This window comes from Telopea speciosissima, chromosome 1 (genome assembly GCF_018873765.1).
Source record: "Telopea speciosissima isolate NSW1024214 ecotype Mountain lineage chromosome 1, Tspe_v1, whole genome shotgun sequence".
Taxonomy (NCBI): Eukaryota; Viridiplantae; Streptophyta; class Magnoliopsida; order Proteales; family Proteaceae; genus Telopea; species Telopea speciosissima.
The window spans coordinates 13,577,989-13,599,698 of NC_057916.1; the positions used below are offsets into that span (position 1 = coordinate 13,577,989).

Here is a 21,710-nt window from a genome sequence, read left to right on the forward strand (position 1 = left end):
ATGGTCCCATTTATATTCATATTCAAGGTGTACAGAAAGAGACAAACAGGGCCGCTCATTTGCTGCCATTTGGTATATCTCATAGTTTTGTGTTTAGGGGTAAGGAAGTTATTTTATTGATTCATTTTTAAGAAACGAAAAAAAAAATATATATTCTAGTCCCAAAAATAATTCCAGAAGAGGAAAAAGTATCTTTGTCCTTGGTCAGCTGCTGAAAGGAGAGATTGGAGGGGAGCAAACTGAGTTTTCGCTTTTAATGACGGATGGATCCCGTGGAATCTCAAGAAGCAGTACCTCTGGTTTCTGGGGATTTGACGGTAGGACGACCGAGGAATCGTAGTAGGGATGTCCATATATTGAGCTGTGCTTTCCTATTGATTTTGTTGGCTTATGGGGCTGCTCAGAATTTGGAGAGCACGGTGAATTCGGTGAGTTTCAGTGTTGGAAGTTTTGCATGTTTGGCTGTCGATGATGAGGTTTTGAAATGTTGTACTTCTGTTCAGGAGGGAGATTTGGGTACTTACTCGCTGGGCATACTGTATCTCTCATTGACCTTTTTCTCTTTAGTGGCTTCTCCGGTGGTTCAGAAACTCGGGTCCAAGAATGCTCTGGTTCTTGGAACTACTGGTTATTGGCTCTTCATTGCTGCAAATTTGAAACCATCCTGGTGCGCCTTCTCCCTCTCTCTTTTCATAAATGTTGCTCCATCGTGTGTTTTGGGTTGTTCAGCCTGATCATCTTTCGGATGAGAATGACTGTTCAGTGTATTCCATTTTTGAATTATTCACTCTTGAAACTATTCTTAGTGGCTATTCGTCAAGTTCTTTGTTGAATTGATAATTCACCGGGCACTCACATGTTACCCTGCCACCATCGACAATCAAGTTAATACTTGGTGCCTAACTCGGTAAACATTTCCCCCCTTTTTTGATATACCCATCATGTGGAAGCCGTCATAGTTTTCAATTTTGATCACTTCAGCGGAGGCTGTGTTTCACTTTTATTTTTTAAGATGTCTACGAGAAGAGAAATGAGAAATCATTTAAAATGAACGTTTGTAGGTGCTATTGAGGCTTCAACTGTCAGATTTGAATCCAACTGAAAGCCTCACCCACTTGTAATTACTCAAATATTCACATCTGTCTCTCTAAATTCTTGATGCGACCGACCCCAACTGATTTTTCTATTTTACTGGCCTCATTGAGGCTATAATTTAACTTTTAAAACACAATTGTCTGATGTCTCATGGAGAACAAGATTCCAATTCTTCACAACCACATGTCTGAAGTCTAGAATTTAATAGATTGTTAAAGTCATCAGCATATTGATTAATTTAGGCTAAGGATTGGAAGTGCCTTTTGTAGTAGAAAATCAAATCTTGTAGTTAGGCTGTGAACTTAATGTATTACTTGCTGTAGGTATACCATGGTGCCGGCTTCTTTGTACCTGGGATTTGCTGCTTCAATAATCTGGGTTGGACAGGTGATGCACACATGTTTTTGGTTTTTTCAACTTCTTTTCCCTAGTATTTTACTGGACCAGAAAAGGTTCTTATCCACAGCAACTATGGTCCACCAGGGAACATATCTCACTTCCACTGCACGCTGCCATGCAGAAGACAACTCTTTGCATGAAGGGACGGTCATTGGTAACTTTAATGGGGAATTTTGGGGAATTGTTGCCAGTTATCAGGTGCATTGTCTTTGTTTCTGATTGAAAAAAAAAAACTGCATGCTATGACTGGTAGAATCTTTTCTTGATGGATCCTCATTTTCAGTTAGATGCTGGCCTAACCTGTACTGCTACCTTACAATCTTGCAGTGCATCGGGAATCTGATATCACTAGCTCTGTTGAAAAATGGAAAGGTATGGGATGTTGCATTGGGCTGTCGTTTTTCACCTATTCCATTTTGCTTACAGACTGCTGTTCTTAATTTTTTTATTAGTAAATTTTTTGTAATTTTTCGGAGTTTAGAAAGGTGGATTTTAGATGATATTGTTTAGGACCCAGTGGATTTGATTTATGATTGTTTGAAATGGAAATATGTGATATTTTGTGGATTAGTTTTCAGAACAACTGATTTTGTTGTTGTTGAAGGATCAAATTGCATGATGCTGATTTGCAGCAGTAATGAAAATTGGCATCAGGATTCAAGCTTGTCCAAATTGGGATCACCTGAAACTGACCCATCGATAACACCCCTGGTGCAGAGAAGTATTGCCTCAACTATTGTCCGGGTTGGGGATTGTATTGGGATCTGCAGAGCCCAATCTGACGTCAGATATCAAGTTCTACAACTTGGTCAGGATTGGTGTTTTTGAAGGTTCACAAGGTTTATTTCATTTAGTTATAATTGAGGTGGGAACAGGGTTGAAATCTTGTGAATATTTCGGTTTCGACAAGTGTCGAAACGAAATGGCATGTGATACTTAAGAATGTCCATGTTTCGACCAAAATTTTGGACACATACGTCGTCTCGCCGATATTTAGGTCGAAACGTTACTTTGCTTTTATAATAAAAGCGAAGTATCAAATGATTCGTTTGTCAGGTTTTGACAGCGATGGGGGAAAAAACCTTTTTTTTGGTGTGATTTCTTGGCCCAATAACTGCTGTAAAAGGTTGGAACAAGTACTTGGGCAGTAGAGGAACGCATTGGAAGCGATGACCTGTTGCATTGTTGGAAGATATGTGCAAGATTCAAAGTTGGGAGGTATATTACTTCTCCTAAAAATTATTTTTTTGCAAAAAATAGGATAAATACTTGGTCGTTGGCCTTCGATTTTTCATGTTACACAACATAGCCTAATCTATGAGTTCACAGAGCCTAAATTTATTTTCTGTTTCAAAAATATTCTTTTTAGTTTTTGAAGAAATTGATTTTCATGCAACAAATTTTTGGAAAAAGTAGGTTTAATACTTAGTGTTTGAAAGCTTAGTTATATATTTGCTAAGATACTGTTGGCCGATTTATGGCCTCATGAGAAAAATTATAGAAAATTCAGAATATAGGATACCAGTTTCTGTTTTGGTTTGAAAATTCTTTTAAATTATGAAAACAGCTGTTGTATTTACAATTGAAGATGATGATTATTGTCTCATTACATTATTATTCTAGCTAAATTATGGTATTCTTATTTCAAAAAAAATTATAAAAAATATTTTAATTAAGAAACAAAATCTAAGGGTTAGGTGAAGAATAAGAAATAGCTGTATGATGTATAGAATAACTAATAATGTATGCATTTTTTGATCCAACAGCGTAAGAACAAATAAGATTGCAGAATGGTTGACAACGGATGTGGTAGGTGATGCAATTGCCTTAGCCTGGCTTTATCGACATGACCCACTTTGGAAGCCCAAACCAAGGACTGGTCCTAAGCCTCTTTTTTTTGGTCTGGAAGGGTTGGTAGTTTACTTAGGATGCAATATTTATTTTAGTTTATTTGAAATGGGTAGATTACGTAGGAGCTTCTTAGGTGGTTTCCTTTTCCTAGATATGACTTATTTTGGTAGTTTCCTCTTTGGGTTGTTTCCATTTTAGTTACGTTTCTATTCTTATGCAAGACTGTTTTCTATTTATTCATCGTAATCGTTGGAGAGCAACAGTTTTGAAGATCTGAGAATTGAATATTGAAGTTGAACTTGTTGGTTTGTGCAAGAAGTGATTGCGCATGTGTGTTGCCTCTTCACTCTTCGCCCCTACAATTGTGATTTTTCCAGACTTCCCCTCTACTCCTAACCGGACCTCCACCAAATTGGTATCAGAGCCGTAGGATCCATCTCCTTCCCTGTCCGTCTCTCTCATCTCATTCTCATTGTTCCCCCTTCCCAAACCTCTTTTTTATCCTACTATAATAAACCCCCAACCTTCCCATTATCTTGCCCAGTGTATCAGCAAAACCAAAACTAAAAAAACCACCTTAACTGTCCTCTTTCTTTACCATTCCAAGTAGAAAAAAAACCACCCCTCCGTTACACTCCTCCACCCTCTGACCCCCACAGCAGTTCCATAACATAAATAAACACTGTTTGAAACAGAGGAGTCGAACAAAAATCCAGCCAATCCTCCCTTCGATTCCCAGCGCTAACCTTTCCCCACCACCTCTTTCCTTTTTTTCTTCTACAACTTAGTCGACCCTCACCCTTGCCCTTGTTTTCCGCCAGCAACCAGAAACAGGGGAAGCAAGACAGAGAAAGAAGAGAGAAATCAAGAAGCAGAGAACCAAACGTTCCCTGCGATTCGACACCCGCAATCGCAGTCGCTGTCTTCCCCTTGGAGTTGAAGTCGCATTCTGGTTCTCTTTGATTCTGCCAAAGGTTCCCTTGCTTCTGCCATCTCCAACTGCCAAAGGAAGACGACTGCAACACGTCTTCCACACCCTGCCCATTCGATAAGTCTTTCTTTCCATTTTAAACCCACTTTTCCCATGATAGCCCCACTTTATTCTTTTAGTTTATTTAGCTCCTTCAATTTTATTTTCCAGAATTACCCTCCCATCATACGTGTTATCCTGTTGAAGTTGTTTTCCTTGTTTCCCATTATTAACAGTTGGACCATTCTCTCTCAAGTTGTCATTATTTACTGTTTTGCCATTACCCTTAGTGTTATCCTACTTGCCTTCACCATGGTCGCCAACAACGAGATTATCCAACAACTTAACTCATACAAAAGTGAAACTGATGCAAAATTTGATGTCCTCATCGGACGTGTTGACACTCTCACTACTGCTGTCAATTCCATTCAGACAATGATGGAATCTTTGCATGCTTCGATTGACCGACTAGAGGCTTCTGAGAAAGGAAAGAATCCCATGTTATCTGGGGATTCCTCCAACTTTGTCCTCAAAGACTCGTTACGCGTCTCCCCACCACCACATTACACATCACCACTATATGGGGCTGGACTATATGAAGTTGGAATGGACAAAGTGGCAAGGTTGGATGTCATTGACTTTAATGGGGACCCCAACCCGGAGCAATACCTTGATTGGGTCCATAGTTTGGATATTTTCTTCGGATGGTACTACTTGACAGAGGATATAAAATTGATATTCGTAGAGGGTAAGTTGAAAGGCATGGCTCGGGTCTGGTGGATCAAACACTAGCCACAGAACTGAACTCGAGGTCTTGGGCAATACATGGGCTGAGATACGAAATGCAATTGACAGGAGCTTCCAATCGGCTGATTCTAAGCAACGTGTAAACCTCAAATTTGTGTAGTTGAGATAGGATAGTATGTCAGTTGAGGAGTATGTGGCAAAGTTATATTACTTTGCCAATCGTTTTGAGTTTGAGTGGGACGATGATGTCTTAGTGGCACAACTTCGCAACGGCTTGCATCCACAGATCAGTGCTGCACTTGCCTCCAGTAGACTACCTACTATAAAGGAAGCAATTCAGATGGCATATCAGATTGACGAAAATTTGAGGAAGCCTTAAAATCAGAGGACTTTTACTCACATATTCTAGAGGTGATAGCTTTTGCCCACAACAGTCTTCTTCTTAGGAGAAGTCAGTTTCTGTTAGCAAACCACAGGCTAGTGGTTCTTCTATGGCACCTACACGACCGGTTCGTCCTTATTTCCATCTCGACGAGGTTCAGATAGACTGTATTCTCCACCTCGACGTGGGTATGACAAAAATTCGGTGATACTGAAAGCAGCTATTTAGTGCTTTACGTGCAAGGGGTACGGACATATGATTGCTCAGTGCCCTAACCTTTTGGTAGCTTACATTAACAATGACAACTTGATTCCATTTGAACCGACGAAGCAACTAACAACAAGGACGATCAGTTTGGTGGCTGATCGTGATTGTGAGCCTAGTGAGGTCATGATGATGATAGTGATGGTGAATGACAATATTGTTATGTTATTCGCCCCCTCTTGGCTACACAGAAGGTTTTCAATGAGAAAGATAACGATAAAGATTAACGTCGTAATAGTATTTTCTAGACTAAGGTGCGATGCAATGACAGCCTGTGTGATACGGTGCCTTACCCAGGCAGTTGCACCTAAGGGTGTCAAAACAAAACCGAAACCATTTACCGAAACCGAACCGAACCGAACCGTTTAAGCCGGAACCGGCAGACCGTTTAAATAAATGGTCTGGTTATGGTTTCAGAAATGCCACCGTTTAGCTAAACGGTTCGGTCCGGTTTTAACCGATTAATCCAATGGTTTCAGGCCGTTTAATCCAATTATAGCCGATTATAACTGTTTAAATCAAACATCAAAAGCTTCAAAACCTAGCAATAGCAACTACCAAGTTCTAACCACTAAGTCACTAACTCACTAAGTCATGTTTCTTCAATAAAAGATTTCTTTGTTTAAAAAAAAAAAAAACTAATAACTTCATAATTAATAACTAATTACTAATAACTATTAAGTATTATTACATAGAAGGTAAACCATTTTCTACCCAAAAAAAAAAAGAAGGGTTAACAGTGATTGAAGGTACAACATTTTCATGGGATCCATCGTCCATTGAAGGTATTTACTAATTAAAAGAGATGCACTACAGGCTACAACCCATTTTCTATTAAAAAATGCAGGAGGTTTGGTTTGAAAACTATTAAACTATTTAGTAAATCAGGGATGTTATTCATAATCGGCTAACCCAAACCGTGTAGCACCAGTTAACCGAAAATCGTGTATAACCATTTAACCGAAACCGTTTACTAAATGGTTACAGTTTTGGATATGCAACCGTTTAGCTAAACGGTCTGGTTACGGTTTCTACCCTCAAGCAGTCAAAACTGAACCGAACCGAACTGTTTAACCGATATTGGACCGTTTAACACCCTTAGTTGTACCAATGTTGTTGCTGAAGATGTTGTTCGCAAGTTAGGTTTGAAGATGGAACCTCATCCGAATCCCTATAAAGTTGCGTGGATGAACAACACAAATCTCAAGGTTAATGAAAGGTGTTTGTTCACGTTTTCCATTGGTGGACTGATTGATCAGGTGCAGTGTAATGTCCTCCCCCTGAATGTTTGCCATATTCTTTTGGGATGCCCTTGGTTGTACGACAAGAAAGCCTAGCATTGTGGTTATGAGAATACATGTTCCTTTCAGCATGGTGGACTTGAGATGAAATTCCTCCCAGCAAAAGAGCTTCCATCTATCATATTCAAGAAGATAGCTAGTACAGTCCTCCTACGGTGAGTTGACTCGGACGACATTCTTGGACCTCATCCAAACTTGACGGTGTCGAGTTCTTTTCAGAGGAGGAGAGCTGATGCAGTTGCCTTGCCTAGTTGGACCGACATGATCCACTTTGGAAGCCCAAACCAAGGACTGGTCCTAAACCATTTTTCTGGTCTGGCAAGGGCTGGTAGTTTAGCTAGGATGCAATATTTACTTTAGTTTATTTGAGGGTAGATTACGTAGGAGTTTCTTAGGTAGTGTCTTTTTCCTAGATGTCTTATTTTGGTAGTTTCCTCTTTGGGAATTTGGGTTGTTTCCACTTTAGTTAGTTTTCTATTTCTATGCAAGACTATTTTCTATTTATTCATTGTAATCGTAGGAGAGCAACAGATTTGAAGATTTGAGGATTGAATATTGAAGTTGAACTTTCTGGTTTGTGCAACAAGTGATTGTGCATGTGTGTTCCCTCTCCTCGTAACCCCTCCACCGGGAGGTATATCATGGAAGCATTTGCGTGGCATCTATGCCTGAAAATGACGTCTTAGGCACAGGTAAGATTCATCTTGACGTGTCTGAGTGACACATGATCTCAAATATTTGGATAGATTTTCTTTTGGTGTGTTTTGCAATTTCTGCGCTGTTCAGTAGAAAAATGGTTGGGTGGGAAAGTTCTGATCAGTCTGTTAAGTTGTTTTCTGGTTAAGTAGATTTTGTATGTTGGGCAGGTAGAATAGCGATTTCTATCCTAGCCATGTGGGCTCATCTCCTTACATATTTGCAAACACTGCAGGGAGGAAGTACCAGTGGAACGACACTATTATTCATCATCTTCCTTGTAATCATGACCTTGGGTACCATGCTGATGGGCTTTTTACATAAAATGGATGGTAAAGGGGAGGAAGGGCTACCAAAATCATCTGAAAGTTTCTTTTCCTCCATGTTTTCTTTCTTTAAAAAGGTCATCGCTCCATTGCTTGACAGGCGGATGCTGTTGATCATCCCTCTTGTCTCATATTCAGGCTTGCAGCAAGCATTTGTTTGGTAAAATACAGAATCTATGCTCCGACATGCAAACACTTAACCAAAATTATCCTGTTATCAAATTTATCTTCTTCCTTTTCTATGAATTATTTCAATGCCATTTTGTTCTCAGGGCTGAATTTACCAAGTATGTTGTAACGCCAGCACTTGGTGTCTCGGGTGTAGGTGGTGCAATGGCAGTTTATGGGGCTTTTGATGCAGCAGTAAGTATGACAATGCTGATAAAGAATATGTTTTTATTCATCATAGTAAATCAGATAACATTTTTATGTTAATAATATTCAAATGCATCTACATCAGTTTTGCCTTTTTCTTTTAAAATAATGTTATTAGTTTTGTGATTCGAAAGAACATCTCGAGTGTTAGGACTTAGGACCATACTTCTGTGTTAGGGTGGAAGAACCTTAGATCTGATGCACTATCATGTGGCTAACCGGTTCTTATACCCATGGTTCGAGAACTCGCGAGATCTCCCAGTTTCTCGGTTTCGTGAGATCCCGAGACGAGATGCCATACGCATTCTAAAATTACACTTTCTCGGCGAGATCTCGGTATTGTCTCGGTACACATTTTTTCCAGTTTTTTTTTTAGTTTTAAAAGTTCAATATCTCGCCGATCTCGAGATCTCGGTATCGGGTTAGAACATGGTTTTTACCCATTTTAATTGCCCATTTGACCCATGTGCCCATTTTTATCAAAAGAGGGCAATGGACAGTACTCGGAAATGTCAATAGTTCTGTCCATAGCTCTCTAAACAAAGGGGAAAACACTCAAACAACTCTCTCCCTCAAATTTCTTCCTCTTTCTTTCAAATCTTGGGTGGATTGCATTGTTTGAAGTGAGATTCAAGTGCTAAAGTGAAGATTCAACTCCAGCAGTCCAAAAATCATCACCTATTTGTAGGATTCCAAAGTAAAACTCATATTTGGACTTGTTTTTTTGGCAAATCTGGGCATGCCATTGTGTTTAAATGGCCTGAAATAGGCTGGATACCAAGTTTCAGACCCAAAATATGTGTAAAACCCGCCGAGTAAAAAAAAATAAAAATGCTGCAACTCGCCGAGATCTCGACTCGACTCGGTTTCTGGCTTGGTCGAGATGCCACCGAGACCCGAGTCTTAGAACCTTGCTTATACCCCCCCCCCCAAAAAAAAAAGAAGAAGAAGATGCTAACTGGATGGTTTATACTTGTCTACATAATCATGTTTCTATGTTTTCTTTGCCTTTAATGTTTAACTTGGTCTCTCTTACTAGTCCATTTAAAGATTCTGTTTTAAGAACAAGAGCTGTAATTTTTAAGACGGTTCAAAATTAAAGTAAAAAAATATTTTTTTTGGGTTTATTTTTTATGTAAAGATTTCATGATGGTTGAAGTAATTTTTTGCTGATTATTGACTACAAAGTTATTGTCACCAATGACTTGTCAATCTGGACTATATTGGGCCTAAGGTTTTAACTGTAGGTTTGGGACTTGATCCTTCTTTATTGCTGGAATTTTATTTGTGATCCTGTTTTTATTCCCCCCCCCTACTGTTTGTGATTGCTCAGTTCTTTCCCAATACTGCTGTTACTTGCCTTGGTGTTTTCACGCTTGAAAAAGAACTAAATGATCTTGGTTGTCGAAGCTGTAGTTGTCTGATAGAGCCTCAAAGGATAAGTGGTTAAGTCAGCAGAACAGTGGATGCATACTGTGCTAGAGATTTCAAATGATTTGGTGCAGCTAAAAATACAAGTTGATTAATTTGACCTATTTCTTGTGAATCTGGAAATTCCTATTTGTGAAGAGGAATCTTTGAGGTGGAAGACTTAACAGAGAAGCCCTTTCATGTTCCAATGACACGACGTGCAATTTTAGAAAAAAAGGAAGTGGTAGATAAATAGCATAACAGATATTGCAGAACGCCATCGAAGTCCTCTGAATGAGGAATTTCTTGATTGCTTGGGTTGCTTCGCCCTCATCTTTGATTACAAGTAGATCTTTGAATATATAAATTGAAGAATCTTCCATGCCAGAAGGCTTCATTTGAGAGTCCTTTCTTCAATCACATTTCTTAAGCTCTCTATGGTTGGATTTTTTAGGGAGATATTTCAATTTCTCGTTGTTTGGCATGATTGTTGCACCCAATCTCAGAGAGATTGAAATCAATTTGAATAGAATTCTTTAGCTATTTCAAGATTTCTATTTAAGTTGATGTCAACCTATTTAATACTCTCTCTCTCTCACATTTTGGTTAGATGACGAACGGAGAAGACACTACCTCCGTGAGCCACTGTCCACCATGCTGTGATCTACTGCTCCCCCTTGGCAATGCCTCCTCCCACCTCACCCTCCCTCTCTCTTGCACCCCTGATCCACCCCCTCTGCACAACCCCCACCCCCCTTCTCTGCTGCAACCTTCGCTCCACCCACCCCCCAATTCATCTCTTAGTTGGGAAGAAGTCAAGTCTTTCTTCCTGAATTTCTACCACCAAACTGAGTTACTTGACTAGTGCCGGTCTGAGTGGAGGACGCTAAGGCCACACAACATCGTGTCAATTCACAGCTACTACTTGAGATTGCAGTGGATACTGAAGAGGTGATCTGAGCCCGACCACGGTATTTTAGATGGATTGTTGAAAGGGGTGTTCATCAATGGATTGAGAGAAGATTTCCAGGACTGGATCGTTCTGCAGAGGCCCGGGTCGCTGGAGGAGACGTTGAAGCTGGCATTAACATGGGAAGTGGTGCAGAGCATTAGGGCTGCACGAGATAAGAAGGTGAATTATGGGTTTTGTGAGGGAGCGCATGAAGAGGTGGTGTGAGATAAGGGAGAGGATGAGGTGGCTATGGCTCGGGAGTAGTAAAGAGAAGAAAGTGAAGGAGAAGGAGGTGGATTTGCAAACAGTGGAGGCTTTGATGGGGAAAGAGTTGGTGCGGTAGATGTCGGAGAAGACAGGGGTAGGGAGTGGAAGCTGGCGGCAACTAGGGGAGGAAGAAGAATATATGGAAGAAGGTATCTCAGCGTCAGTGTTGGAAGATAATTTGGAGAGGAACAACAGCGTCCTTGGTCGGAGTTCTGCAGCAGCAGAATGATTTAATTTACTTTTTGGACCCTGCCGCTGCCGAGCAGCCCGCTGCCCCTTCTCCCATCAATTCATGGCTAAGCACCTGTGGACCTTGCGATTCCATTTCGAATAGCTATTGTGGACCCTGCCTGAACTGGCCCTTCCTGACGGTTCTGCGAAAAAAGAAGTCCATAAATAGATAGAATCTATTCTTAGAATTGCACTACCAAATGGATTTATTATTATTATTGAAATACTTTTTCAATTGATGCAACCAAAATATTTCAATTTCTTGACTAAAAAACTATTCGTTGACTTCTTTTAAGAAATCAATATGAAATTGGAATTGAAATCTAACCAAAGAGAGCCTTAGGGACTAGTGGTTTACAAAGCATAGAGTTCATTCTCAAAATTGAAATTTTGGAAAACCAATGAAGCCTTTAGGCTGTGGAATTCCATTATTGGTTGGACAGTATCGAATGTAACTTTAATTATAAGAAGAAACTTGATGATAAAAAGTAAAATTGGTGACCATTAGACTGAAAGGAAAAGATTTATTATGCTATAAAATGTTATGCTGTAACTTGTAGAGAAGTGGGAAACTTTGACATCAGACTGGGAGAACACAGAAAAAAGATTTAAGCGGTACATCATTGCACATGATTTTGTTCAGACTTTATACCAGCATTTATGTAATTCTCAGCAAGGGTTTCTGTCTGCAGATGAGTGTACAAATAAGTTTGATGATTTGGTGACTAGGTATGGTCCGATTTGCAGCTGGTTGCAGCGACAGAGCTTCCAAGATGTGCTGAAGTAGCACACAAGAAAGCGTTTCACAGATGCGGGAAGCTTTTTAAGAGGATAATGTCTCCTTCAATGATTTAAAATAGGCTTGAGGGGTAGCCTTTTCCATAGACTTAAGAAACTCCCTCTCCTTCTTTTATGTACAGTTGGACTGCTACTATGATTACTAAAAATCATAATGAGTAACCAACTTGTTGTGCCGACCTTGGCTTCTTAATACAGGAGCATGCCCTATAAGGTGTTTATATTTGTGGGAGTGTCAATGTGGGTGTATTTACGCTAGGCAAGATTTCTTGGGAATATATGTGGTTCTATTTGTTATTCTACTATGATTTTTAGAAGTCTAGGCATATTGGAAGAGGAAAGTTTATTTTGAGCGGTCTAATGTAATGCAAGACCGGTTCCAAAATTGGTCCTATATTAATGTCTATTGCTTATGGGATTTTAATTATTTGAGTTTTATTTATTATGGGTTGGCATTACGAGGCCCAAAAGTGGGGGTCTAAAGGGATGCATCGATAAGTATTTTAATTCATGGTGGGTCCCATTAGAGTTTAATTTAGTATTTTATCTAGTAGTAATTGTCATAAGATCTTGTGAGGCCCATTCCGTAGCTGGCATAGATAATTTTAAGTTGAGTCCAATTAGATTTAGTTTCTGTTTTGGGAGTTTTAGTAGTTTAGCAAGTTAAGAGTCTTAATAGTATTTTCTAAGTTTATTTATTTTAGGAAATTAGATATTAGGAGTATTTTTTTATTATTATTTTAGTTCTTTAAATACATATAATACCCCCAATCGATAGTAAATGAAGAAGATCTTTTTGTGAAAATAGAGAGTTGTGAGAACTCCTCTCCTATCCTTCTCTTCTCCTCTCACCTTTACTCTTTTTAAGTTACAGTCCCACAACAACTCTTACCTCCTCTTTCTCGTCCTCTTATTCTCTTCTTCATCACAGGCTGCTAAATCAACAAACAAGCAACTCTATTGAACCTTGTTTTATCAGGAAAATAGTTCTGATCTGGGCCTCTGGAGCAGCCGATCTTATCTTTGATTCCTAATCTGGAATCTAGCTTGGCTGGCTGCATCAATTTTGGTATCAAAGCCTACCCTTGCCTACTTAAATCCATCTGTAGATGCCATGGATCCATACGAGACATTTCTTTCTTTCAAGAAATTCAATTGGTGCAGGAGAACTCGCGAAAGGTTAGTGAAACGAGTCTCGGTGATAACTGGAGTAACAATGAAGTCGGTTGCTGCTCATGTTCAATCGTTATGAAGCTTCTGTTCACAAGCTGATGCCACTCGTTCAACAGCGGGTGGAAGAGGAAGAATATGAAGTGGCACCAATTGTTGTTGAAGAGCAATCCATGGAGGAATATAAACTGGTTGATCGTTTAATTGAACATGTCGAATTCGTGTTTTCAAATCAAGTCTTCAACAACATACTTCTTATTGCTGATTTTGTACCATTAGCTTGTGGTTTGATTGTCAACTTCATTGGGTTTAGGAGGTGGATTGTTGATCGTGCGTTGAAGATTCTCTTATTCAAAACTGGAGGATGAGTTTTTTTTTTTTGACCGAGGGGAATAATGTAGTACTGGAATAATGGTTCCTAGTTTCATATCTATGGAAGTATGGGCTTTTAATTCTTTTGAGTTTTATTTGTAATGGGCTGCATTATAACACCCAAAAATAGGGGCCTAAAGGGGTGCACGAAAATAAGTATTTCAATTAATGGTGGGCCCATTAGAGATTAGTCTAGTATTTTATCTAATCGTAGTTGTTATAGAGATGGTGGGACCTATTCATTAGCTATCGTAAATAAGTTTGGAAGAGTCCTATTAGATTTAGTTTCTGTTTTGGGAGTTTTAGTAGTTTAACAAATTTAGAGTCCTAATAGTACTTTCTCAGTTAGTTTACTTATTTTAGGAAGCTAGATATTGGGATTTTTGTTTTAAATTTTGGTTCTTTAAATAGATTAAAGACCCCCCAATCAATCGTTGATGAAGAAGATACTTGTTAGTGAAAATTGAGAGTTGTAAGAACTCCTCTATTTTCCTCTCCTTTTTTCTTCTAAAGTTACTGTTTCAAATTACTCTTATTTTCTCTTTCTTTCCCTATTGCAGGCTGCTGAAATTAACAAACCAGCAAGCCTTTTCAACCCTGTTTTATCGGGAAAATAGTTTAGATCTAGGCCTTTGGAGCAAGTGATCTGATCTCTGATTCCTAATCAGGAATCTAGTTTAGCTGGCTGCAACATGATGGTTACTCCATCCCTTGTGGATATGGTTGCCTAAATTAATAGGGGTTGCTATAAAGACAAGTTCATATTAAATTGGGTCAGGTTGGATAGGATGAAGTAGTTGACTCTTTATGGACTACCATCACCACGATCTTTTATTATGGGTAAGAGATAGTTCTCTTCTAGTACTAGTCCTCCCCATTGTTTATGTTGAAGAGTTCCTTTACTCTTATCAATTTTCTGCAATTCTTATTTACAGCTTCTTCAATTCCTTGGTTGGCCTACTACCTGCAGGCATTCTGATTGCCATTTTCCCGGCGCGAGTTTGGTACCCAAGCTAATGATATGGTCTTAAAATCCACGAAAAGTTGGAGGAAAAATTTAATAAGGTTTTCAGTAGCATTAGCATTGATTTAGATCTAATCTAGGGATTAGGGATAAAATTGGGCAATATAGCCTGATCCTGCCCAATACTTCGTACTGTCCGAAGTATCAAACTTGTATCAGTGGATTGAATGATTGATGTTGGCTAATCTGCCCAATCTGATTCCAGTAATTGAAACCTTGAACATAAGAGGTTGTCAACCATGCTTCAAAGAAATTCAGTGTACAAATGCACTCTTATAAGCTTTTTGGGAAGCTATTGGAGGTACTTATGGGAGAGAACAATGCAGTTTGCTTTGTTTTCCTATTTTGAAATGGGGTAGTAAGTTCAAGTAACATTATCCTTGCACAGTATTCCTTAAAAAAATTCCTTGCACAAACTTCAAGAGGGAGCTATAGAGTGAATGTTGTAGGAGCCTTGTTGATCAAGTGTTGTTGCACCATTTAAAAGCTTGAAACTATATTTTTTTAAAGCTTATAAGCCAAGAGAAATATGCACAAAAGCGGACATTAATAATTTGGGAGTATTGTACTACTGTAGGTTAGGTTACTTTGGATCAACTTAAGGCTGTATGGAGTTTATTTGTAGCCTACCTTTAAACTCTAAGAAGATTGGTCATATGAGATAATAGTAGGTCAGTTTGAGTGTGTTTTGGACAAGGTAAGATAAGTTTTAGTGGTCTTTCCCATCCCTATGGATTTAGGTTTTAAGTACTCAGATTGTTTTGGATCAGTTTGGATAGAATTTAGTTTAGTCAATATGGGTTATTGTCCATATGATTTTATTTTATCATTTTCCTTGTAATAGACGACATGGTTTTATTTGTTCTTTCTTTATTTTTTTTCTTAGAAATAAGATTCGTTTACAGTTTATAAATACGGGACATGGACCTTTGTGTGATTAGATTTTTTTAGTGGTTGAGAGAATGGTCTACTTCCAATAGTGTGGTTGATGGTCCATCCCTACCACTGTCCATGGTGAATATTGTATTATTTAGATTTCTGTCTAATTTTTTTGTGGTTCTCGTGTACAATTTCTATAATTTATAGTTGGGCCCATTACTCACAGGCATTGTAAATGATTTTCAGAACACCCTATTGAACTTATAAATTACTGAAATCCCCCTGGAAACATAAAAATCCTGGCCATAGCACTACTCTAATTTATCACAGAAACTGCCATTGCAAAATAAATGAACTTAAAATTTAAATTATTCCCAAACTACCGATCCATGTTAATGCCTTCAGCACTCTCGTAACTGTCTGTTGACCAGATACAAAAATACCTCAACTGAGTCCTACGTGTGTTCCCTTGAGACCTGAAACTCAGAAAACCCACTGGACCTGCTAAGAAACATATATCGGCACTCTTTTTTAATATATAAAATTTTCTACCCCTTGGATGATTGATGTGAATCTAAGTTATTGGATGCAAGGGAAATAGAATGAGAATATATCTTAAAACTGTTTTTTTGGGAGGTTTGGGGGGGGGGGGGGGGGTTACTGGGGTTTGCTTATTTTTTACCTCAATAGAATCGAACGTTTTTTTGATAGATTAATAGCAAACATATGCAAGGAGTGATAAGAGCGAGGTTTTGAATATAAGAATGAGAAGAATGGGAAATTAGTATTTAAGAGTGTCCATTTCATGGGCATTACTGCTCACTGGTGTACATAAGGAAATCTGAAGTGTTGGAATAGTTTATAGAAGAACAGCACCCAGCGAATGATGTCATGTTATGCTGGTTGACCATGTACTCGTACTTTAGTTGTTTCCTTACATTTCCTCATATTAAATGTATGGAAAACTTAGTGTTTCACATAAAGTAACCAGTAATAAACTACATCTATCTTCATTTTTCTTATTTTAACTTTGTTATGCTTTATATAATTAATCATCTGTGGATTTTGATGTCCATACCCTATTCTCTACTTACTAGGGATATATTAAGTAGAGCTCTATTATCACAAGTGCAAATACATTACTAACTTGTACCTTAGTCGTAACTTGAGTTTTCTAATTCAGAACTTGTAGAAAAATGTAATCGGTGAATAGTTTTAGGGAGCATTTGGTTTATTATTCTAAGCTTCTCCTTGGCCTTCTTGTGTCAGTGTTCAATGACTGCTGGGCGATTTACAACTGGTCTTCCATCAATTACCTTGATAGTTTCTGGTGGAGCTTTAATTCAGGCCATTGTACTGCTTTCGCTTTTGTTGAATTACAGGTTAATCTCTTTTGAATTCATCTTAATGATTTTGTCAAATTTGTACCGCCACTCGAAATCTGAAGCGGTATAATCTTTGGCATTTGAAAACCTTCCTTTTATTCTATTTTGAGCAGGTTAACTAGTGGAGTACTAGGCCTTGTATACCTACTTCTTATGTCAGCAATGTGCGGCATCGGTGATGGGGTATTTAACACACAGCTGAATGCTCTGTTTGGAATGCTATTCAGGCATGACATGGTAAATCGTTGCTACTGTTGCTCTGCTGTTGTTATTAACTTTGTCTATTACTGCTACAGGCCAACCGCTCATGGTAGCTGAAGAAATTGATTACTCACTTGAGCGTAGATTCTTATACTATTCAAATGAACCTTTCTGTTCTTCTGTTGGCATCATAGCTCTCTTTTCTTCAATCTCTGTCTCCTTTCTGCTCAGCCACATAGACTTATTTATAATAAACCAATTACAAAGCAACCCAATCCCAATCTAATTAAGAAACTGAAGAGTCCTATAAAACAAAAAGGAAACTACTAATTCATAGAACCTATAAAATAGAAACTAATCTTTAAGTAATAAAATCCCCCATGCAAGGAACAAAACTTCCCTAAAATATAGGCCAAATTGCAAACTGTCATAATCCTCTAAAATCTTCTCCACCTAAGCTGTCAAGGGCCCCACATAGATTTACTAGTATTACTTTTTTTTTTTGGTAGAAAGCAGGGCTATTCATTCATGGGCGCCCAACGCCAAAGGAAAGAAAACAAGAAACATAAGGCAGATAGTTGACATGTGATACACAAGGTTTCGAAACTGACAAGGTTCCCAAACCAGGGAGAGACATATGGTCCTAACATACATGTCATAGGCAGGACCAGTCGGGGGAGGGAATGGGTAACAACCACATCCCAAGAAAACTCGCTGTAGACACAGCATACATAATAGAGCGCATGCACGAACGTGCCATAAAAATTGAATACATCAGCAATAAACAAAAAGAAAACATCATTTCTTATGCCATATGCCAGACACGCCCCTGGGAGATGGGGAAAGTCACAGTATGCACGAGGCCCAATGAAGTTCTTGATGGTCGTTGCATTGATTCTAGGGTGCGCATTCCGATAAGTTCTTGATGGTCGTTGCATTGATTCTAGGGTGCGCATTCCGATTAGCTTCACCATCGCCGGCGATGGTGACCGCCCAATCGGAAAGGAGAAGGGCTTCGATTCCAGCCAAATCCAAGGCGCCACTAACGCCGGAACCTGCAAAAACTGCACAGCCACAAGGGTAAGGGGGTGGGTGGAAATGGTATGGAGGCAAGGGGAGGGGGAGCAATGTGGACTGGTGATGCATCTGCGAACGTTCCTCCGTGTGGGAGCCCCCCTTTGGAGTTGTCCTCTCGAAGTGCGCAGCCTGAGACGCAGAGATCTCACTGAATGGCAACGGCGACCACCCAAGTAAGACAAACAAAGTCCAGCTGAAGTCAAGGCCACTTTTGCTAAAAACCCCAACAAACCAGACACGAATAGAGAGCCCCTGGCGATTGATGAGCTTCTCCTTCTGCTTCAGGGATTCAGCAGCAAGGAGGGCATTGGCCTTAGACTTGGGGAACCCACAAAGCTGCAGCGGCGACAAACCAGCTTCGACAAACCAAATCCAACTTCTAGGGGCAGCTAGGAGTGCACTGGCCTGAGATTTGGAGATCCCACAAAGTTGCAGCGGCAACAAACCTTCTTTGACAAACCAAATCCAGCTGCAGTCGGGGTACCGGTGATCTCCGCAGCAGCGACAATGCCACTTGAGACTAGTCAGCCCCATATGAATCCGGTATGGGAAGCACCGATTCGGCTGCAGCTCCACCTTCAGAGAAGCCGCCGGCAGCTCGAGCTTTGTCACATCTGAGAGAGCGGAGCTTGGCAGGAGGTCGTTGATGGTTTCCGACGAAGCTAAGTTCAACCTGGCTTGTTCCTCCTTGAGGCGAAGGTGGGGGGCGATACAACAGTGAGGATAGTAGAAGCAAGGGATCAGGCATCTACCCCAGGCAGGCTTATCAGCTTCTGAATCGTCGTCTTCATCGGCGTCTTCTGCGCTGTCGCTTCCCATGATCATGACGGACGGGGGTGGAGATAGAACAGGAAAGGAAACGAAAACACGCACTGAGGCGGAGATCTAAACACGCACTAAGGCGGAGGATTGAACACGCTCGGCGGCGGAAGTAGAGCAGTCGCACACTTCGGTGGAAAAAAGAGGAAAAAAAAACCCTAAGAGACGGCCTGTGTCTCAGATTTACTAGTATTACACACAACAGCCTGGCTGAAATCCTGAATTATTTCCTTCATGTAAGATGGCCATGGGGCCCACACAATCTGATTATCTCCTACAGGCTGGTCGATAGCTGTCCTCCTAGGCTCCCACGAGATCTGTTAAATCCCCTAGACCTGCAAATCAGTAACTAATAAATCTAGGAAATAATCCTCCCTTAAATGAGAAATCTCAATCTCTTCTTTGGACTAAATTGATGGCAGAATGTGACCCCAAATTATGGGCGCCAGGTACAAGCTAATTTGATGGCTCAGAATATGGGCCAGAATTGAACCCAATTTAATGCCCAATCGAAGGACTTGATCTGTATCACATTGGTTACCCAATCTCTCTTTCTCTAATTTCATATGGATTCGATTTTTATTTGGACTTATTTAAGGGTTACTTGGTTTTGCTATGGGCAATGATCACTGGACTGTTGCGATAGTAGATTGATCGATGGATTTTGAAGTTAGTTGAGTTTGGGAGGGTTAAAAAAAAATTCCATTAACTTGATGAAAAATGGGAAAGCCAGTCATATGCAGTAGCGATTGCCCCTTATTGAAGAGACCTGGCATGTTGAATTCTAGTGGGCCTTTTGGGAGACTTAAAACTGATATTATTGGATTTTTTTATGTGTTTGATTGGGTGATTAGCTTTACTCTCACTGCAGTGTACAAAGGTTTACCTTCAAGTTGAAGGTAGAGTTCCATTCCAGATTCACCTGGAACCCATTCTGATAAAAAGAGCATCCCAGTGCATGAGGCTCCCGCTAGTGCAGGGTCTGGGAGGGGCAAATGTACATGGCTATCCCATTCTGATAGTATAACTCAACTATTTACATGGCTATATCTTGTCAATTTGCAGTTGTAGTGCTTGTGAACATCATGATTCTTTGTCCCTAGCTGAAAATGATCTGAGAAAATGTTTTCTTGAGGACAGGAAGGGGCATTCGCACAACTGAAGGTTTGGCAGAGTGCATCGACAGCACTTGTGTTCTTTCTGAGCCCATACATAACATTGCAGGCAATGTTGGTGCTAATGCTTGCTGCTCTATTTCTTTCAATAGCTGGGTTTCTGTTTCTAACACTGCGAGTGGAGAAGGCTTTTTCTTCCTCCGGATCTTGATATTGGCAATTACAATAATGACGTCTCGTGGCACCCTGGTAACTCACTTTTCAACTGCATGTATAATCTCAGAACTGCCCTATGTAGGTCTTTCTTGTCCGGCTCCTTTGTGGTGGCTGAAATGCTTGACAATGGTCTTCCTTATGAACAATGGTTGATGGTAAAATCAGGTGGTTTGTGAGCCCCCTCGAATAGCACCTCTTGGTGGGTTGGGATCTTCATTTCACATTCAAATGTAATTCAAGTGGCTGCTTGTTCTATTTTACGCTTCACAGACCAATTTTCATTTTCTTTGTTAGGAGTGAAGTACTTTTTCCAACTGTCCTCTTTCAGGGGTTGAGTTGTTCAATATTTCAGTATCATTTATGTTCATATTAGCCCAGTTGGGTATGCTGTGCTGGTGGCCAAACTGAATCAAGGCAATGCCAAGACTTGTTTGGAAGTGGGTTTCTAGGGTTTGAGATACTTGTTCTCCTAATTTTAGGAGGGGGGGGGGGGGGAGGGAGGGGATTGCAACTTGCCTAATGTGTCGGTCATCAATATTGTATGATTCGTAGATTTTATCAGAAATGTTCAGTTTGAATTATCTTCTCTCTCCCACTTCTGTTTTTTTCCTAGTCAGCCGTTTGGGGAATTGTCTTTGTACTTCCATCTAGTTTGAACACTAGAGAATTATAGTGTGGAACAACTATGGTGTTTCCCATTCTATGGTTTCTTCTTCACCATTGGAGGTGTTTGTGTTGGATGCTTTGTTGCTATGGTCACCAAAGTAAGTCCTTAAAAGAACTGGTGGGTTCAGGTTTGGGTCTCAGCAGGTACAGATCGAAGAACATTTAACACAAACTTTGGCCTGAAAATTGAGTTAGAGAACTCAAAAGTAGATATGATTTGGTAGGGTCTCTTCTTTCTTGGGATGCACACCTAACACGATAGTAAATAACCATGGAGCGGATTGCAAAAGCAAACGTTGACAAGGCTCCGCTACTGATGAGATTTGTTTCTACTCCCAGTTGTGGTGGTTTGGGAGCACGAGTCTCATTCTGGTGGTGGCTTTTCTAGTTACCTTACAATTTGTTTCTGATTTCCCTTGGATGTTGCTATTCTTGAAGGACCTGCAGAATACTGTTGGTGAACTCTCGAGGATGGTTAATTTACACTCTAGTACTCTACGTTGGGTCGCCCATGGTAGAGTGTGAAGTGACTCGAAGAAGTTCCTATATTTATATCATTACGAGGAGAGGAATAGGTTATTAATGAGGAAACACTTTTTAATGTTCGTTTCAATTCAATATAAAGGGTCAAACTTCTTGTCACTGAAGTGGTGAACTAAGAAGTTGTACCTTTGCCGATCTAGGGTTTGCCCCTGTGGTTTGCTACTCCTTTGGGAAAATTG

General features: G+C 39.8%; 1 protein-coding gene across 1 annotated transcript; it reads left to right on the forward strand.

Moving 5' to 3' along the window:
* The first annotated feature begins 263 nt into the window (after nt 1–263).
* Nucleotides 264–20,328, forward strand: LOC122660126 (UNC93-like protein 3). Its single transcript, XM_043855309.1, has 10 exons — nt 264–428; nt 504–667; nt 1,419–1,482; nt 1,579–1,692; nt 1,822–1,866; nt 7,941–8,191; nt 8,304–8,394; nt 16,779–16,891; nt 17,008–17,131; nt 20,132–20,328. Exons 1-10 carry the CDS (start codon nt 264–266, stop codon nt 20,315–20,317), a joined length of 1,317 nt encoding a protein of 438 aa, XP_043711244.1. The 3' UTR covers nt 20,318–20,328.
* Nucleotides 20,329–21,710: the final 1,382 nt, after the last annotated feature.